Source organism: Callorhinus ursinus, unplaced genomic scaffold, assembly GCF_003265705.2.
Source record: "Callorhinus ursinus isolate GAN/ISIS: 27379988/994484 unplaced genomic scaffold, GSC_fseal_2.0 scaffold28, whole genome shotgun sequence".
Lineage (NCBI taxonomy): Eukaryota > Metazoa > Chordata > Mammalia > Carnivora > Otariidae > Callorhinus > Callorhinus ursinus.
The window spans coordinates 7105891-7125172 of record NW_027397090.1 but is presented as its reverse complement, the minus strand read 5'-3'; the positions used below and the strand labels follow the sequence as shown (position 1 = coordinate 7125172).

Sequence of the window (19282 nt, the reverse complement as noted above, 5' to 3'; positions counted from 1 at the left end):
TAAACGTGGGCTATAGAAAGAGCTGAAGAAGAGAAACTGCTATTTCCTTGAGACTTTAGAAGCACAGGACATGCTTTGCCGAGTCAGAATAACCATATTAACCAGAAGCTGTCTTGTGATGTGCTTGGGCCATGTTTCAAAGGTGAATATAAAAGCTCCACACTCCTTTCTTCCTCCAAACTTCCGTGGCCTTGAGAACATTTCCCAGGGGATACCAAGATGGGAGTCAAAACTGCAGGGGGACCAGCAAAGTAAAGGACGAGGGTGGTAAACACATGAGAATAGTTGGGAAGCCAAGATTTCCTGACACCTGGCTGAACTGAGGCTACCGTATCCTAAGTGCAGTGCCTGCAACTTGGCTGGGAATTGAATTGGGAGAGTACTGCTTGGAAGAGCTAACCCCCAAGGAGTGCTAATGCTGTGTCCCCTGGAGGCCCATGACCATTCCTTCTGTTTAAGATGAACTTTATTTAAAGCTACACAATAATTACTTGTTCCATAAGCCACACATAACAACGTCAACAAACATCAGGACAAAACTCCCTAGCAATTCCATTTCCTCAGTAGAATGCTACCCACTGTTTAGATCCACTTTGAAATTCTAGCCTCTGTGCCTATAGGTTTTTCATGATTTTAACCAGAGCATAAATGACATTTTAAAAAGCTTACCATTTTATTATATGCAACGCCCATGTGGCTACATAGTTCCCCCATTTTTAACAACTACATAATAGTCTACTGAGTAAATGGATTCTAATTTACTAAACTAGTCTCTATTGTTGGTCACTCAGGTTGCTTTCATTAAAAAAAAAAATTAGCTGCATCTGTTTTAGGGAACCAATACCTCTTTTGGAAACACTTAATTGACTCCTTTTTTAAACAAAGACACAGACCTTTTCTTCACTTTTCTTTCTGAGGTTCGTAGGTAGACAAGCCTAGGGTCAAGAGGCTGTTTTCACTGTGTTGGCCATTGGAACTACAAGGAGGGAGCAAAGTCTGCAGAATCAGGAGACAACGATAAGGAGAAAGAGCTAATACGGCCACCTCAAGAAGCAAGTGCAATGTTCTTAGCTTCAGGGCTTCCCAATTCTGATTCCTCGGTAGGGTGACTGGCCACCTCAGTGCGCCCTGGACTGCAGAGTTTCCTTGAGGTGAGGGAGCTGAGAACGGAATGAATCATTTATGTAAACTAGCCCTGTGTCATAATGGTGACAATTCAGAGAAAGCCCACTCATGCCCTGAAACGAGAAACCCTTATCCTGTAGGTAGGACCCAGAATAGATATTTATCTCAGGTTATTGCTCTGCTCCCCCCAAAAACTATTCATACATTTATTCAATAAATATGTTTGAAACACCAAGCAGGGTTCTAGGCATAAGAGCCCTGGTCTTGTGGTGCTTCCATTACTCTCTGTGTGTGTGTTGGGGCAAGAGGGGCAGAAATAAATGAAAACACATGACATATATGAGGATGGATATGATAAATACAATGGCAGAAACAAGATGAATTGATGGAATAGAAATTTCGGGGGTGGGGTGTTGCTACTAGTTTGGTGGTGGGGGAAGGTTACCCGGGAGAGCTACACTGGAGGCAAACCAGTGATGAGACGAGCCAGTCATGTGGAGATCCTCAGGAGGCATTAGGGGCAGAAAGAGTCGAATGTGTGAGGCATGAGTGGAAACCAGGTGGTCTTCCCGGAGGAACTTAGTGAAGGACTTTGTGAATGCAGTACGAGGAAAGAATGCCGATCTGGAAGCAGTCTTAGCAACCACCCGGTCTAAGTTCCGTTTTCACACATGAAGATAGACTCCGAGGCTCGCTGCCTTGACCACAGTCTATTAATTGCTAATCCGGTGGTCTTTCCAGCACGCCATGCCACACTGCCATTCCTAGCCGCTCAGCTTGAGAACTTAATTTCCTCCCCGGGTACAAGTGGAATTGAATCAAAGAGAATCATTTATTTTAGGTGTGAGAACGACGGGAAATGGAATTGTTTGTGGAGGGACACAAGGGCCAAAAACACTGGCCTCAAGGTGGGAGAGAGGGGCTTTGGGGTACAGATCAACCTCTGCCGGTGGAGGGCCCCGTAATTCCGTTAAGAGTTGCTTTCAGAACATCAGGTTAGGACAAATTCTGCAACCTGCAGAAACTGAAAATGAAACTGGTCGGTAAAGCAGGCAGCTCCAACTGACCCTTCCACCTTTTCCTGAACTTGTGCCCGTTCAGACCTTGAGAGTGCTACAGGTTGAGAACGTAAAAGGTTTGGTCACAAATAGCCCGAGGTTTAAAGGGCAAGAGAAAGCAGGCAGACGCAACTCTAGGTATGCCAATAAAGAAAGGTGGAGGAGGCTGGGGGACAGGGAGCGATAGCAAATTTAGTGACCAGCTAAGGAACAGGGCTGGAACCCTGGGCTCCTCCTGCCCCTTCCTTTATCTCCCTCTCCTCTCTCCTCTGGGTCGGTAACTCAGCCACCCGAGGTTAAAAGTACTGCGTTGTGAGCGATGATTTTGGAAACTCAAAGAGTTAACCTATCAAAAACTAACACAGGGAGGAGAGAAAGACCACACCCCAAGGGAGCGCGGAGCCAAGTCACAGGAGAAAAATCCTATTGGCATCGAGGAGGCAGGAAGCCCGCCCCTGGGCGCGGCCTGCAGGGGGCAGGCTGTCGCTCGGGAAAGCGGGGGCAGTCCGAGGCCCCAGCAGGTGCGCCCAGCAGCAGCCCGCAAGTCGCAGGGACCCCTCGCCTCACCTCCGCCGGGTGCGCTCTCCTCGGTTCGCGAACCCCGCGCCGCGCGCCGCCGCTGACATGTGTGCCGCCCCGATGCCGTCCCTGGCGCACATCTTCCGAGGGACATTCATCCACTCCACCTGGACTTGCCCCATGGAGGTGCTGCGGGATCACCTCCTCGGCGTGAGCGACAGCGGCAAAGTAAGCGGGCGCGGGGTCTGGCGCACCCCGACGGGCGCGCGGACAGGTGGAAGGAATCCCGCGCGGTGCGCTGCGCAGCCCGGAGTCGCTCCGCGCGGAGCGAGAGCCGCAGCTCCTGAGTTGAACTTGATTGTTTGACTCTTGGGGAACGCGGGGAGAGCCCTGTCGCTAGGTTCGTGGGCTGGCCTGGGAGTAACGCGCTCCCAGAAGCAGGGAGCTGTAGAGTACGCACTCCCACGACTGGTTAGCAGCCGTCCAGGCTGCAGTGGAAGGGGGAGCGGGGCTATGCCCTCGCAAATCTTAAGAAATCGTTAAGAAACCTGAACTTTGCCTCATTCATCTTTGTATCTCCGGCGCCTGGCACAGTGCCTGGCACAGGCTAGGCGCTCCGTAAATTTGATTGAATTTATTGTGGAAGAAACAAGAGAGGAGGGGTCACTTGGTTAATGTTGGTTAGCCCTTTTCAGCGCACATAATAAGCAAAGAACTGATTTCATTCACTTGCTCGCTCAACAGACAATGTACCAACGACTCCAACTAGATAACTTATAATACTAGAAAGGATAGTCTGAGAGAAATTATCCATGTCCCCCCCCTGCCTCCCCATAGCCATTTGCCCATTTGCATCAAAGCAAGCAGTTCCATTTTAAGGCTCAAAATGTCTTCTATGAGTGTATCTTCTATATTTCTTTTTCCAAAATCGGGATTTCTACAAACGACCTAGGTAACCTGATGTCTAATATTTACTGTGCATACGCCCCGTGCCGGAGGTGGTACCTCCATCAGCAGTGGCTTGGCTAGTTTGGTAAGTGGAAGCCATTCCATTTTTAGCAGAAAAAAATAAAGATGAGGATGGGATATTTTTGAGCTTTTTCCCAACTACCAGTCTGGTTAGCAAAAGTACACCTATTTGTGACTTGTCAGCTTGAAGATACTATTCCTGACTAAAGATGCTTCCCAGTCAGTGACAGTTTTGAATCGTGACTCTTACATTTGGGGATAAGTGAACCCTGTTTTCTTATGGTGCATAAAATTTATTCTCTCTGTGCATATTCAGGGAGCCTGCTGCTGTTTTCCAAGGTGATGGAACTGTCAGAGCTCCCCCAGATGGGGAGACTGTTTAATTATTGCCTTGTGTCCTTGACCCTCAAGTTTGGAGGAACCCTTAAGCTTGGGGCAAGTCCCAAGAAACAACGGAACAGAGACCTCTAAACTGGGGAGGGATAAAGAGGAGCTTGCCTAATCACAAGGAGCTGTTCAACTCTTGGGTTTCTTTTTAAAAATTAATTGCCCATATCCGGAACTTTAATTGGTAAGCTAGCAGGCAAGAGGGTGGGTTTGAAGACTGTCTTCAACCAGTAGAGAGGAGTCAGAGAAGGAAATAATTTATCTAAAAAAAAAAAAAAATTACCTCTTCTGGGGGTTGTACAGAAGAAGGAAACCGTTGACTCAGGGAGTCTGTTCTCCACTAAGGAGCATACTGAAGTTAAAAATTTAGAAAAATGCCATTCCCTCACAAGATAAAATTAACTAGGAATTGAATACAAAGGTGAGTTAATCAAGTGCCTTGTGAAACATCCTAATCAGTGAATTGGTGGTAACTGTTGATTTCTCTTCTAGCTGCAAGGCAGTTGATTGTGGACTACGTGTAAGGGGAGAATGTGCCGTATATATTTCAAGATTTGATTTCCCCCATTTTGAAAGTGGGAATGCTTTGCCTTTATAGTTGCTGGGATAATATTTATTCAAAAAATGTCAAGGTTCAGGGACTCCTGGGTGGCTCAGTCGGTAAAGCAGCTGCCTTCGGCCCGGGTCATGATCCCAGGGTCCTGGGATCGAGTCCCACATCGGGCTCCTTGCTCAGCAGGGAGCCTGCTTCTCCCTCTCTCTCCCTCTACTTGTGCTCTCTCTGTCAAATAAATAAAATCTTAAAAAAAAAAAGTCAAGTTTCTTATACCAAATTAACTCCCCGTAAAATAAATATGTGGAGTCATCGTGACGTTTACATTTTTACTGAGCTCCTAAAGCTATTCTTCGCACTCTTTGGGATGATCAGAAACATCTAGGGGGTGTCTGTTAAAGTGCTCGTTCCTGGGAGTCATCCTCAGAGAATGTGAATTTATATGCCTGGAGCAGGCCCCGGAAATGGCATTCCAGCCAAGGTCCCAGGAGATTTGGAGGCAGGCAGTAGGTGGATTACATTTTGGGTAACCACAGTGTATGGGTTGTGTGTTGGAACCAGTTCTATGGGATCTTGGGAACTAGTTCTTCGTTTCGAGCTCATGTCTAGGGTTGAATGTGAGAGAGGGGAGAATGACTTCCTCTGTCTTCCCTCTCCTTTTAGACCTCAGCTTTCATGTCATGTAACTTCATTTAGACCCAGAATATGATAATGACTACTTTTAATTCATTAATTAAAGCTCATTCAAAATTAGGTTAATTAAAAAAAATTCTCTAGTCAACCTTTTAGTATGGGGCATTTTGAATTCAGAGTTAGTTTTTCTACTTGAGTGGCATGTACCTTTTTAAAAGGAAGACTCTAGCATGTGTAATTTATTTGCAGATATTTAATGAAATTTTGAGATGCTGTATGCTCCCATACTACTCAATAGCCAATTCTTCCCACCTAGAACAGGATCAGGTTGACCTTAAACTTGCCTAAAAGAAGCCTTGGGTCTTTTAATGCACACTTACCTGGAAGCAAGCGCGAGGAAGAGAATCATTTTGGGGGTAGTGTCCTGGGGTGGCAGGAGCAAGTCCTATGGAGAAACCAGAGAGTTGGGTTCAAGTTTGGTCTCCACCACTTACTTTCTCTGAGACCATGAGTGAGACACTTAACCTGTCTGAACCTCCGTTTCCTCATTTGTAGAATCAGATTTTCTTTTGCTAAGTATTAAATGAGATAATATATGAAAATGCCTGGCACTTAGTGGATACCTAACACATGCCATATTTATTCTGTCGCCTTCTTTCCCTCTGCTCCTAGTGATGTAGTTTTTGAATGTTTGTGTGTTGGTGTTGGTAGGGTGAGGTCCAGACCAACAGCCAAGAAGGGATTCTTGAGATATCTTGGTGCAAAATGGTGCTTTTGTTAAAGCACAGGGACAAGACCCGTGGCCAGAGAGAGTTTTTACCTGCTGTTCTCTGCTGCTCCGGGGTTGTGAGGAGCCAGTGATTATAAACCTTGGGGTTGGGAGAAGTAAAGATAAGAGAAGTTCCAAACAGACTTTGATCTGCTAAAGAAGACCCAGGATCCTGGAGGAATATTATAATCTGCCTATCTCAAGTATCTGTCAGTGGGCTGCAGGTTATAAGGACATTTAATTTTATCTACGTTTCCTTCTGCCTTTAGTTTCCCACATCACTAGCAAACCCTTAACCTCTTACTCACTCTAGTATTTTTCGCATATTTCCACATGGTGGCATCATGCAGACCAACAAGTGGAGAAGAATGCCGTGGCCTGCGAGGCACTATGTGAGAAGTGGGGAGGCCACCAGATCTCAGCTGTGAAGCCTCCCAGCTCATGTCATTGGCCCAATGGGACACAAAGATGCATCTGGGAAGAAAGATTCTAATGAGGGTTTGTTGACAGGTTCCCTAGCACATCATATTTAGTATCCCATCGTGTCGTTATTCCCACTTACAGGTGGGGAAGTTGAGACTTGTCTTCAGCTCCGGTCATGATCCCAGGCTCCTGGGATTGAGCCCCGCTCAGCAGGGAGTCCACTTCTCCCTCTCCCTCTGCCCCTCCCCCCACTCGTGCTCTCTCTCTATGAGCTCTCTCTCACTCTCAAATAAAATATTTAAAAAAAGAGGCAGTGTAGTGTGCCAATTAAGATACAAATTTCTTTTTGTACCTTTTTTTCTTGAGTATGGTTGATACACAGTGTTACATTAGTTTTAGGTAAGATATGAATTCTTAAGAATGCTTCTGTCACGTATGTATGTGAATTTGATGAAGTTACTTAACATTTCTATTTCCCAGTTTCCTAATGTATAAAATAATTAGCGTAATCCACTTCATAGGGTTGTTGGAAGGCTTAAGCGAGTTAGTAATTGTGAAGTGCGTGGAATAATGCCTTGCACGCACGTAGCACACACCCAATAAACCTCATCGGTTATCAGCAGTGGCGATGAAGAGAGGTGGACAGGATTGATAGTGACTTAGGTCAAGTCAGCTGGAGTTGATGAGAGAGTTAGAGAGCTAATATGTGACTGTATTAAATCATATGGTGGGATACTTATTTTCCCAGCTTCCCGGTGGTGAAGGGTGACCAGGGATGACGTTCTGACATGCAGGAGGTTGGCTCAGAGGCTTCTTGGAAATAGTTTTCTCCTTAACAAAGGTGGTGAGAGAAGGTCTTCCTTTTTTGGATGCTTTCATGTGAGGAGTGGAGCTGCTGCCGCCTTTGTTTGAGACTCTGAGGAAAAAATTAAGAGGATCTCAGAGGCACTTACCTAGTCCGTCTTTGAACATCATCAGATACATCCATGAATAACGTCACCGGATAGTTAATTGTTCCTAGAACTGCCCATTGCCCTCAGACTTCTTCTGCGTGAGAATGAAATGCCTTTTTTTAGATTTTTAAAAAAGATTTTATTTATTTATCTGAGAGAGAGAGAGAGAGAATGAGAGAGAGAACATGAGAGGGGGAGGGGTCAGACGCAGAAGCAGACTCCCCGCTGAGCAGGGAGCCCGATGCAGGACTCGATCCTGAGACTCCAGGATCATCACCTGAGCCGAAGGCAGTTGCTTAACCAACCGAGCCACTCAGGTGCCCATGAAATGTCTTTTTTGTCTACACCTCCATTAATTGCAGCCCAGAGCACCTCTAACAATTGCACTGCTTTTTTCAAAGAATCATATTATTTTTCAAAGGACTGCTCACTGCCTTCCCCTTTTCCCATCTCTGTTGTCTTCTTATTGGCCCCAAATGTCAGTGTCTTTTCAGGCACCCGTTATCAGTAGTCAAGCGGGCCTGTTTACGTCTTGGCTACCTTTGTATATACATACAATCGTCTCCATTGTCATTGACCTTGTCCAGCCGTTCATTGCCTCTGTCTAAATGAATAGAGTTGCCCCCTGGCCGTTTGCTCTCCCCCATTCTGATACCGCCTCCTCATGCCTGACAGTTCCGTTCTTGGAACATGGGTAGAATCACATATCTCCTCATTTACACCTACCTGTGGCTCTCTGTTATCTCTAAGATCCAAATGCCCCTGACCGACATTCTAGGCATGACACATTCTAGGCATGACGTGTTTGGCCCCAGCCTGCTTTTCTAATACTTCCTCCTGCTCCTTCCTTCTCTCTGGCGAATGGGGGGAGGATTTCCATGACTGGTTTACACCATGAGGTGTCCGTGAGCCGAGGGATGTCTGTCCCTGCCAGTTCCTCACTGTTTCCCAGCACATCGTGTTCTTTTTTGCCTCCTTTGCTGCTGCCAATCTCACAGCCTGGAATAGTCCTCCTTTTCATACCCCCCTTTCCACTCCACCGCTGTCAAAATAAAATCTTGCTCTTCCTTCAAGGCGCCATGCTGATGTCATCTTCTTCTCCAAAGTTTCCCTGGCCATCATCCTGGAAGTGGAATGGGTTGCCTTTTGTTCTCCCATAAATGTTGGCGTATATATTGAAACCAGGGTTTTTCTGGTGGTTAAGAGCATGGCTTCTGGAGTCAGACTATGCGGATTCAAATCCCACCTCTGCCTCTTAGTTGGATGAATTTTCTAACATAGCTGAGCCTTGGCAGCCTCATCTACAAAATGTGGACAACAATAGCACCCTGAAGCAATGGTAGGACAGATGAGACAGTGTGTGTAAAGCATTTGGCACATAGTAATTGCACAATAAATATTGGCCACCGTTCTTATTTTTCTTTCACTGAAGTAATTATTTCATTTTTACCTTTCATCATGGTGAGTGAAATGAGTTGGACAGAGAAAGACAAATACCAATAAAGCTACATAGCTTTATTGAACGTTCTCACTCACTGAGCTGATGTGAAGTTCTTTGGCAAATGGGAGGTGAACTGGAGAGAAGGTAACATTTGTTAAGTCATACTGTGTGCCAGACTCTGACAGATTCTTTGTACATCAGCAATTCCTGAGATGAGATAGCCTCCTGATCATATTTTTCTTCTTCCTCACCCCTGCTTTACAAATGAATAATGGAGGCTCATATCTGTCTTGGCTGCCGTCACAGCAAGTGAATGGCAAAGCCAAGATCCACACCCATGCTTATCCACTTTCCAAGGTCTGTGCTCTTTCCAGGAGTCCCTGCTGCCTCCTGTCATAAGGGGGCTGAAATTCTATTGTCCTTAGGGCCCCTCGGCTTTGTCCTATTGTTTCAGTACCAATTAGATGGTCAATAAAGCGCGTTGAATGTAATGTGTAATACAAAGACATTCAGGTGTGATGTGTAAAAAAAGACATTTCTAATTCCAGAGATATATTTTTTTTAATTAAAGTACATTAACTTCATATGTACAACAGTGATTCCACAAGTCTATATGCTATGCTCACCACGAGCGTAGCTACCATCTGTCACCATACAACACGATCACAATACCACTGAGTCTGTTCCCTATGCTGTGCCTTTTATCCCTGTGAATTATTCTTTCCATAACTGGAAGCCCGTATTTCTCACTCCCCTTCACCCGTTTTGCCCATCCCTCTTCCTCCTGTCCTCTGGCAACTATTAGTTTGTTCTCTATATTGATGTGTCTGCTTCTGCTTTTTGTTTGTGTATTCATTTGTTTCGTTTTTTTAGGTTCCACATATGGGCGAAATCCTATGGTATTTGTCTTTCTCTGTCGGACTCATTTCACTCACCGTAACACCCTCTGGATACATCCATGTTGTCGTAAATGGCAAGATGTCGTAAATGGCAAGATCTCATTCTTTTTTAAGTCCATCGTATATTTATACCACATCTTCTTTATCCATTCATCTATCAATGGACACTTGGGTTGCTTCCCTATCTTGGCTATCATAAATAATGCTGCAATAAACATTGGGGTACACATATCTTTTCCAAATTAGTGTTTTCATTTTCTGTGGGTAAATACCCAGTAGTAGAATTACTAGATCATATGGTGGTTCTATTTTTCATTTTTCGAGGAACCCCCATGCTGTCTTCCAGAGCAACTGCACCAATTTACATTCCCACCAACAGTGCACAAGGGTTCTGTTTTCTCCATGTCCCTGCCAACACCTGTTATTTCTCGTCTTTTTGACTGTAGCCATTCTGACAGGTGTAAGATGAGGTCCCAGAGGGATTTTTGAAAAGCACAATTGGACTTATTCTTTGAGGCTGTAGAGCAACACTGCTGGGTGTAACCGGAGTTTGCTTCCCTTCTGGGTCTCTAACATTTCCTGTTCCTGGCATTTCTCAGCAATCATTTTCTAAGATTGAGCAATACATGTTGATCATCTCCCAAAAGATCTTATCTCATGCATGATTTTGACATTGTTTCCTGCTTTCTAAAAAGCCATACCCTTTTCCTTTGTGAAGGCATTTTTTAGTTAACTTAATTCCACTAGTTTATTAATGCTAAAGGATAAATCACATTAACTTTAAATTTAACTTCTAATTGAGATCCGGTTTTCAAAGCCTTTCAACTATTGTATTTGGTCCCTCTGCTTGTGAAATGCTGATTTTTGACCCAGGAATTAGTTATTCATGCACGATTGCCTGAAACCACTTCTTAACAAATACCCTTCAAGTCTTTTCTTCCCCTCTTGGCCCTGCTCAGGTTGGTACCCCCATGAGTCCTGTTTCTATAGCCACAGTGCTCTTTCTCTTCTCAGCCTGGGTTTTTAAAAATTATTTTGGCAGAATGAACCTTTTCAGTAAAAACCCCGCCTGAAAACCCAGTGGTGTCGACCTCAATTTATCGACAAGCTATTGATTCATGAGTTAAAAAACATCTTTGAAGGCTAAAGCCATGATACAGTAACTCTAATTAAAAGCAAGTTCTTCTAGGCTTACATATAATGCTGTAGAAATGTTAAAGGCCTGATGTTCTCCCATAACTTAAATGGACAGAAAAAGTGTATCGTGTGATCATACAGCCCCCTCCGTGCACCCACAGTTTGTATGTGTGTATCTACACACATACAAAACACATTTCAAGAAGGCAATATTAAAATTACAAACCTAAATAATACTTTTGTAGGGCAGGAGTGGAGAGTTGGGAAGGCGGAGGAGAATTTTTATGTTGTACTCTATAACTTTTTGTATTGTTAGTTTTTTGGTTTTGTTTCACTTTTGTGATTTAACGTAGAGTTTGCCATTTTTGAGTGTACACTTCAGTGTCATTTATGACAGTCACCATGTCGTGCAGCCACATCCATTCCCTAGTTCCAGAATATGTTTGTCACCCCAAAGGGAAGCCCATTAAGCATCAAGCCCATGGAGCATCACTCCCTAATTCTTCCCTTCCCCCCTCAGCAACCGCGAATTTGCTTTCTTTCTCTAGGTTTGCATATTCTAGATGTTTCATATACATGGACACGTACAGCATGTGACCTTTTGTGCCTGACTTTTTTCACTTAGTTTAATGTTTTCAAGGTTCGCCCATGTTGTGGCATGAGTCAGAGCTCCATTCCTTTTAATGGCTGAATAATTATCTACTGTATAGATATATTATATTTTGTTTATTCATCAGTTGATGGATGTTTGAATTGTTTCTACCTTTTGCCTACCATCAACAGTTCTGCTACCAACATCCTTGTGCAAGTTCAAAAAATCAGTTTAGGGACACCTGGGTGGCTCAGTCGGTTAAGCGTCTGCCTTCGGCTCAGGTCATGATCTTAGGGCCCTGGGATTGAGCCCTGCATCGGGCTCTTTGCTCTGCCGGGAGCCTGCTTCTCCCTTTGCCTGCCTTCCCCCTGCTTGGCCTCTCTCTCTCTTTGGCAAATAAATAAATAAATAAATCTTAAAAACATAAAATAAAAAACTAGTTTATTCTTTAAAATCTTTTTACGGCTCCCCATTGCTTAACTATGGGATGAACCTACCCCTGGCCTTGCTGAGTGTTTGCCCAACTTTCCATATCGTTTATGCCTTTGTGTTTTTGTTTACGTTCCTCCTTCACCTTCCATCTGCTGGATGAATACACCCTTCGGGACTATTTTAAGTGTCATTTCCTCAGTGGTATCATGTTATCTCCAGCCCTCCTGTTCCCAGGCCTAGCTAACCCCTTTGTGCCCCACTTTTTGCTTGGCACCTCTTTGCAGCTCTTACTTTATCTCTTGGTTATCCTCTGTAACCTCACCTTGAAGGCAGGGGCTATGACTTTATCACATTCGTATCCACAACTCTTAGCATATGGTAGGCACTCATGAGTATTTGTTGGATAAATAAATGGTGTTTGGATTTTCTCACCGCAAGATAACCAGTTTGGAAAAGTTCACTTTAGGAGTCAGCAAAATGTACAGCTAGCTAAAAATATCTTTCAAATAACCGATTGTTTGAATCAGCACTCAGGGTTTTTCTAATCTAGATGCTTGATACAATGTATTTGGCCACTGGGAGTTGTAATTCGTTTCATGTCCTACTGAATAATTAAGAACCTGGCAAAGTAGGTTTTAATTGGAACTCTGAGACCTCATAAAATTCTCAAATGTCTTTAACTCAGACTATGTTAAGGATCTGGAATAATGTAGATTATAGAGGATTGCTTATTCCCTTTGGTTTTGTACTGTGGTTTGTTAAGTGTTCACTTATACATAAAATGGTAATTTCCTTAGAATATTGCTTGTAAATTGCCACTTATAATTTACAATCCTGGAACATGGTAGGCCCTCCATGAATAATAGCTCTTATTATCCATCTCCTGTCCCTCCTAGTACCTAGGGCTTTAGCACAAATTGGCATTCGGTAAATGCTTCTGAATAAAAGAAAGGACAGAACGGACTGCTGTGCCCCGTGTGCAATTCCTTGGGGAGGACAGATGGGGCAGCTTTTCCTCCATACTACTCACCTAGAAGTTGTTTCCTCCTGACATGTGTAGATCGGTCTCATGGAAGCCTTAACCCTTTTTTGAAGTATAAAACACAGAGGGAAGCCACACTAGGTCCCTGGCTCAGTGGGAGCATGTGAACCTCGTGAAGATGCAGCCTGCTGTCGACTCATCAGTCCTGCGTGGAGCTAGTATGCTTGGAGCTCGTATGACCCAATAGCTGGTGAGGAAAGAGCAAAGACTTCAAGGGGTTGGGATAAAGTGATAAGCCAGAGAGATGCAGATTTTGCCTTATTTGCACTCAGAGTCAAAAATCAAATGAGCATGGGAAAGTATGTAATTTCTAAAAGAGAAAACTGCAGAATGCCATGTAGTGTGAAACCAGAGGACTTGGCTTATTTTGAAGAGATGCTTCAAGGACGCAACCCTAAGAAGTGACATTCGAGTTGAGTTTTGAAGATTAAATGGGAGTTAATTAGGCAGAGAAAGATAGAGGAAAGGCCTGTGCAGAGAGACTCAGTGGGGAGAAGGAACTGGTAACTGTTGTGATGGAGGGTGGAGAAGGTGGGTTGGTGGAAATAGAGGAGGCCAGAGAGATAAGCATCAGGCTTTTTTCATCAAGGTTTTTCATTTATTCCCAGGGCAATGCAATGGGAAACCAGTGAAAGATGTTAGATAGAGGAAGATAGATAAGATCTGCATTTAAAAATGTAGATATAAACAAGAACCGCAGAGTGACTGAGTAAAAATTGCAGGAAAATAGACCGGACTGTGGAGCAGAGCAAGAGTCATTGCTGGAGGAGATGAGTTGGAAGGTAATTGCAGGGGTTCAGGAAAGAGACACACAGATGGTGGTAGAGTTGGAGAGAAATGGGCAGATCTGTGACACAAGAGGGAGGCAAAAATCAGTGAGATTTGGTGACCGGTTGGATAGAGAGGGCTAGGGACAAGCTTCCCCTGGGTTGCAGGCTTATACAAGTGGATGGATGTGTTGGCCATCACTGGCTGAGGGAACAGAAGAAGAGATCCACCCAGAGAGGGCAGACTCAGAGGTCTGCTATGGTCGTGCTGAGTTGAGGTGCCCTTCTGACATCCACGTGGAGATGTCAGGGAGGTGTTGGCTTGCAAGTCTGAAGCTCCGAGGAGATATCTGAGTGGGAGATATAAAATGTGGAGTAAGGGTTGAGGAGAGAACAGGAATAGATTAACTCCAGTGGTTGAGTTTTGATTAAAAGAGTATACGCAAGCAATGAATCATGGAACACTACATCAAAAACTAATGATGTAATGTGTGGTGATTAACATAACACAATAAAAAAAAGAGAGAGAGAACGAAGAGGATGAGAAAGCCAACCCAAGGGTCCGAGGGTAACCACGGGAGGGTGGTGTCATAGAAGGCAAAGGATGGGGGACAACTTCAAGAAGGAGGGAATAGAGCAGATGGTAGATGTTACTGAAGGAATAATACTGGAAAAATGTGCAATGGATCTAGCAACCTGAGGTTATTGTTGACCTTCAGAAAACTTATTTTGGTAAAGAAAGAGAATGGCAATCCACTTGATTTGGATTTTGGAATGGGTGGAAGATAAGAAAATGCAGATGGTGATCATAGACAACTCTTTTGAGATAATAAATGTATAATACTGTTGTTTATCCTACGAGAGAAATAATAGGGTGACTCTAACAGTAATAAAATACAAACAAATCACATATGTCTTATTCTCCAATTCTTAGGTTATTTGAGGACTTTTTGTACACATGTTTCACTTCCATAACTTATGTAAGCATGCTGGTGTTGCCCACTTGCAAATGTTTGAGTGGATGCCAAGGCTTTGGCAAATATGGATGTGCTACAGCTTAGAAGTAGCTGCAGCCTGCTTAATAATCATTTTACTGTCTTATCTCAGAAAATGGAACTAGGAAAGACCACAAAACCAGATGTTTTCCTTATTTCGAAATGCAGTTTGATTACAGGAAAGCATTTTTGGACTTTTGCTTTCTCCAAGGGAACTGAGAAAACCCCACCCCTTCCATCCTTCCTGGTGGATTACTTTGAAAAGAAGATTTAATCCAGCTGAGAAAAACAACTTTTAAGTGACTCATGTTAAGAAGGAGAACTGCAATCCTTACATATATGAACACAGGCTTGTATAATCATTCTGGTTTTCTTTCTTTGTCTCTTTCTTTCTCTGACAATCAAGTAGAAGGAGGAGAAAAACAGGAAAACTTATGCTAGATTTATTCCAGTTGAAATTAGAATGAGGAGAATTATACCTAGAAACCCAGAAAGGACTGGAGGCTTCCAAAATGCCAAATCATTGGGCAGATAGAGTAAGAAGACAGTAAGAGGAGAGGATGTGGAAATGCAATGAAGTGACAAATGGCACTAAAAACCCCTATCCATTTACATTGAGCCCTGTCTTTGGGCTTCCCCGTCTTTTTGTCCATACCCTGAATACCCTTACCTCTCACTGTCCCCTATGCATACCTTACCCATCACCTCCTCCAAAAAACAACCGGATTTTTCTAGTCCTCGCTGGTTTCTCCCTTCTGTGAGTTTTCTCAGCTCCATCTGTAGTGTCAACTTGGCCTGTAAAAACATGCCGCCATGCATTGTTTTCAGTTTCCTATGTGCACATAAATTTTATTTCCTCAGCTAGAATATAAACTCTTGAAAGGTGAGGATTATTTCTTACACAGATATCTGAATCCTTAGCAGTCTGATGGGCATATGATGTGCATTTCAACAGTGTATGCTGCCTTGGATTGTTATCAGTTGAAATGCATTACGGAACATGACAAAAGGGAGGCCAAGAAGCATATTTTAAGCAACTTCCTGCCAAATCTTGGGATTTCTCCTCCCCAACTCTGTCTGCAGTGATTTGATTGGGAGGCACCCAGTCCTAGGCTCTTGGCGTGCACTGGTGTGACTTTCACAGATGAACCCGGAGGATATTTCTGATTTTGTGGAGGTTTATGACTGAATTCCAGAAGCTGCATGTTGGCCTACTGATTGGTATCACTTGACAAGCCCATGAGCCCACCTGGTTGGTCAGCACCCACGCTTCAGTGCAATTTCTCACCCTTGGTATATATGCAGTAACTCTCATGAAACAGTTGGAAAACAACCCGAACTTGGCATTTTTAGAAAATGTTGGAATGTTCCTGAGAAAACTGATGAGCAAAGGAAGATGTACTGCCATTAAAGTAGTTTCTTTTTACTAGTGGCGTTGCTGCCATAGGCTCTAAGCTCATCTTTTGAGCTCAAGTAAATAGAATGTGCTCAGCAAATATTTGAGGGATGAATAGCCAAGAAAATGATTATTTCTAATAAAGGCAAAAGATTGTATAGCACTTCTGATGTTCCAGCCACTGGTCTAAGCCCTTAACATATACTAACTCAATCCTTGCAACAACTCTGTGAATTGAGTGCCATTATAGCTCCATTTTGCAGATGAGGAAACTGAGTCATCAACAGTTTAAGTGACCTTTGTTCAAGGTCACATTGCTGGTAACTAGTGGAGTTAGGATTTAAATCCATATGGTCTAGTTCTGAAGTCTGTATTTTGAGCAGCTCTGGCAGAAGTGAAAAGCTGCGCTGTTGCTCAACTGTATGGGGATACGTGGTGGCCTTAGATAGTCAGCAGTTTCTGTGATAAAAATTTTTGCTTGCTTTTGGCTTTTTGTCTCTCAAAAGAAAACTCCTAAGGCGTTCTGACAACTTGTCAGTGCACCTTCTAAAGCAATTATGTGTCCTTTGCGAGATCCACAATTTGCTCATTCTTAATCAGGTTTTCAACAACACTGTTGTGCTGTTCCATGTTAGAGCTTTAGAGCCAGTGAGTAGTTGGGCTTCAGGAGCGGTGGAAAGCAAATGTGTCGGTTCATGGCTGGCATCCATCTCCACACAGGAGAGGAATTTGTAAGGCCAGGATTTGGGCTTGTTCTGGGTCTCTTTCATGAGCTTCGGGAGTTGAGTTTGTGGAGTTCAGTGAAGCTCACAATATGTTGGGCGGGTGAAACCTAATGTCAAGTGTATTTAGAGCTTCTATAAAGAGAGCACAGGCAAACGAGGGAGAGAGTATTAAGTTACGTGAAATATTTGTCAGACTTAGATTTGATCTTTTTTTTTTAAGATTTTTTAATTTATTTGACAGAGAGAGACACAGTGAGAGAGGGAACACAAGCAGGGGGAGTGGGAGAGGGAGAAGCAGGCTTCCCGCAGAGCAGGGAGCCCGATGCGGGGCTCGATCCCAGGACCCCGGGATCATGACCCGAGCCAAAGGCAGACGCTTAACGACCGAGCCACACAGGATCTTTTTTAATCTACTCTTTTGACAATGGAGACATGATTTGACTTAATTTAGTTGCTGTGAATGCATGCTGTCTGGATGGCCACCATGATTTTGTTACACATTTATATTGACTTTGTAAGTAGGCTTTGCCTACTTGGGCGAAACCTTGGAATAACTGTTGTGGTGTGACTTATCTGAAGAACTACCCCAAATCACAGGTAGGAAGTCTTGGCAGAAACAACCAACCCAAACTTTGCCTCTCTACTCTCATCCTGTTTTCTACATGCGGTCAGTCTGATTAACAAACAAATAATAAACAACAACCAAACAGGCTGGTGGGCTCGCACTAGAATTAGAAATTGAGAAACAAACAAAACAAAACACAACACACAAAACCCCCCCAAAAAATCCAAACTAACAAAAATAAAAGAAATTGAAAAACATTTGGTTTTTCAGGGGAATTGGGAAAAGCTTTGTGATTAATGTGACAAATGAAAAACTGAAACAAAGATGTTTTCAATTTCACCATATATGATAGAAAAAAATAGAAATTTAAAAAAATGTAGCTTTGAGACCAGGGAAGGGTGCCCTACATCCAAACCTCCAGGAGGAGGCAATCTTTATTATTTCTTACAACTGTGTCCCATCCAGTGAGCAACGGGATGAAGAGAGATGAATTGTAAATCAAATAAACAGAAAGAAATATAAAGCTTTTTTCCCCTTTAAACTTAGGGAATATGACGTCAATACCATTCTATGGTTGCCATCAAAATACAACAGGAAAGTTGGATTAGGTCCACAGGTTTGGCTAATGATGCTGTGTTCATGAAAACACATAATTATCCCTGAGCTCTTGGAATGAACCAGTTGCAGTAGCTTGGGAGAGGGGAGGGGATTTGCACATATTAATTTTATTTATTTATTTATTTTTAAAGATTTTATTTATTTATTTGACACACAGAGAGAGATCACAAGTGGGGGGGGCGCAGAGGGAGAGGGAGAAGCAGGCTCCTGGCCGAGCAGGGAGCCCGATGCGGGGCTCGATCCTAGGACCTTGGGATCATGACCTGAGCCGAAGGCAGACGCTTAACCGACTGAGCCACCCAGATGCCCCTGCACATATTAATTTTAAAGATAGAATTCTAGTTAGCAAAAATGACTCTCCTAGAACTATATAAAGGATACAGCAAGAGGCAAGGAATATACACATAAAGCCTGAGAAAAAAATAAAGCTCAGTTTTGTCTTCATCCAATACAGACCTTTTTCAAAACTTAATAATTGGATTTTTGTGGAGCTGTATGTAAAGGGGATTTAATAAACTAAATATTATGGGAAAATATATTAGTCTAGAAGTTAGGATACCTGAACTGGAGAAGGGATTCTACTATTCAAAGGATCATATGATCATGGGCTAGTCAGTATTCTTCGTGTGTCTTATCTGTGAAATGGGTATAGGGATGTGGTCCTCTAGAAAGGATTTTTGGGAGCTAGGGACCTCTCAGGCTTCCGTGCATTTTGCCCGAGCTTACTGTTCACTGCTCCTCTTTCAGACTAGAAAAAAGACCTTGATGCTTCCCCTATGTCCTGCAAGTGCTACCTAAAAGCACGACTTAAAAGTCTTAGGCAACATATAATTATTTTGTAACTGGAGGGCCCTTTAGAGCATCTCGCCCACCGTATTTATGGAAACAGGTAGCACTGATGGTATTGAATGCTTACTTTATACCAGGCACTCTTTGGAGCATTTTCCTTGTGTTATCTCATCTAATGCTCATACCCACTTTATGAGGAAGGTCATAGTTTTATTCTCATTTTATGAGGGAGGAAACAAAGGTCTAGTGAGATTAAATAACGAGCTGTCAATGTCAAACAGCTGATAAATATTGGAACTGGGATTTAAAAAAATATACCTAAAGAGAAAGTCCACGCATATGATAGGAAATCTCCAGTGCACCAAAGGAGGTGTAGTGACTAGGAAGTGCCCTTCCTTGTTCCGGTAGCCTAGACCTGGTATTGCCCCCCTTCCAACAGGCAACCAGTTTCTGTTCCCAATTTCTTATGTATTTTTCTAGAGATCGTGTACAAAA

General features: G+C 43.3%; 1 protein-coding gene across 2 annotated transcripts in view; it reads left to right on the top strand.

The window, feature by feature from the left end:
* The first annotated feature begins 2668 nt into the window (after positions 1–2668).
* The window catches only part of GDA (guanine deaminase), a 71709-nt gene continuing 55095 nt past the window's right edge, over positions 2669–19282 (top strand). For both annotated transcript variants that reach the window (XM_073878080.1, XM_025891387.2), the window contains exon 1: positions 2669–2930. In XM_073878080.1, the coding sequence (XP_073734181.1) occupies positions 2808–2930 (123 nt within the window). In that variant the 5' untranslated portion in view covers positions 2669–2807. The remainder of the gene's footprint in view (positions 2931–19282) is intronic.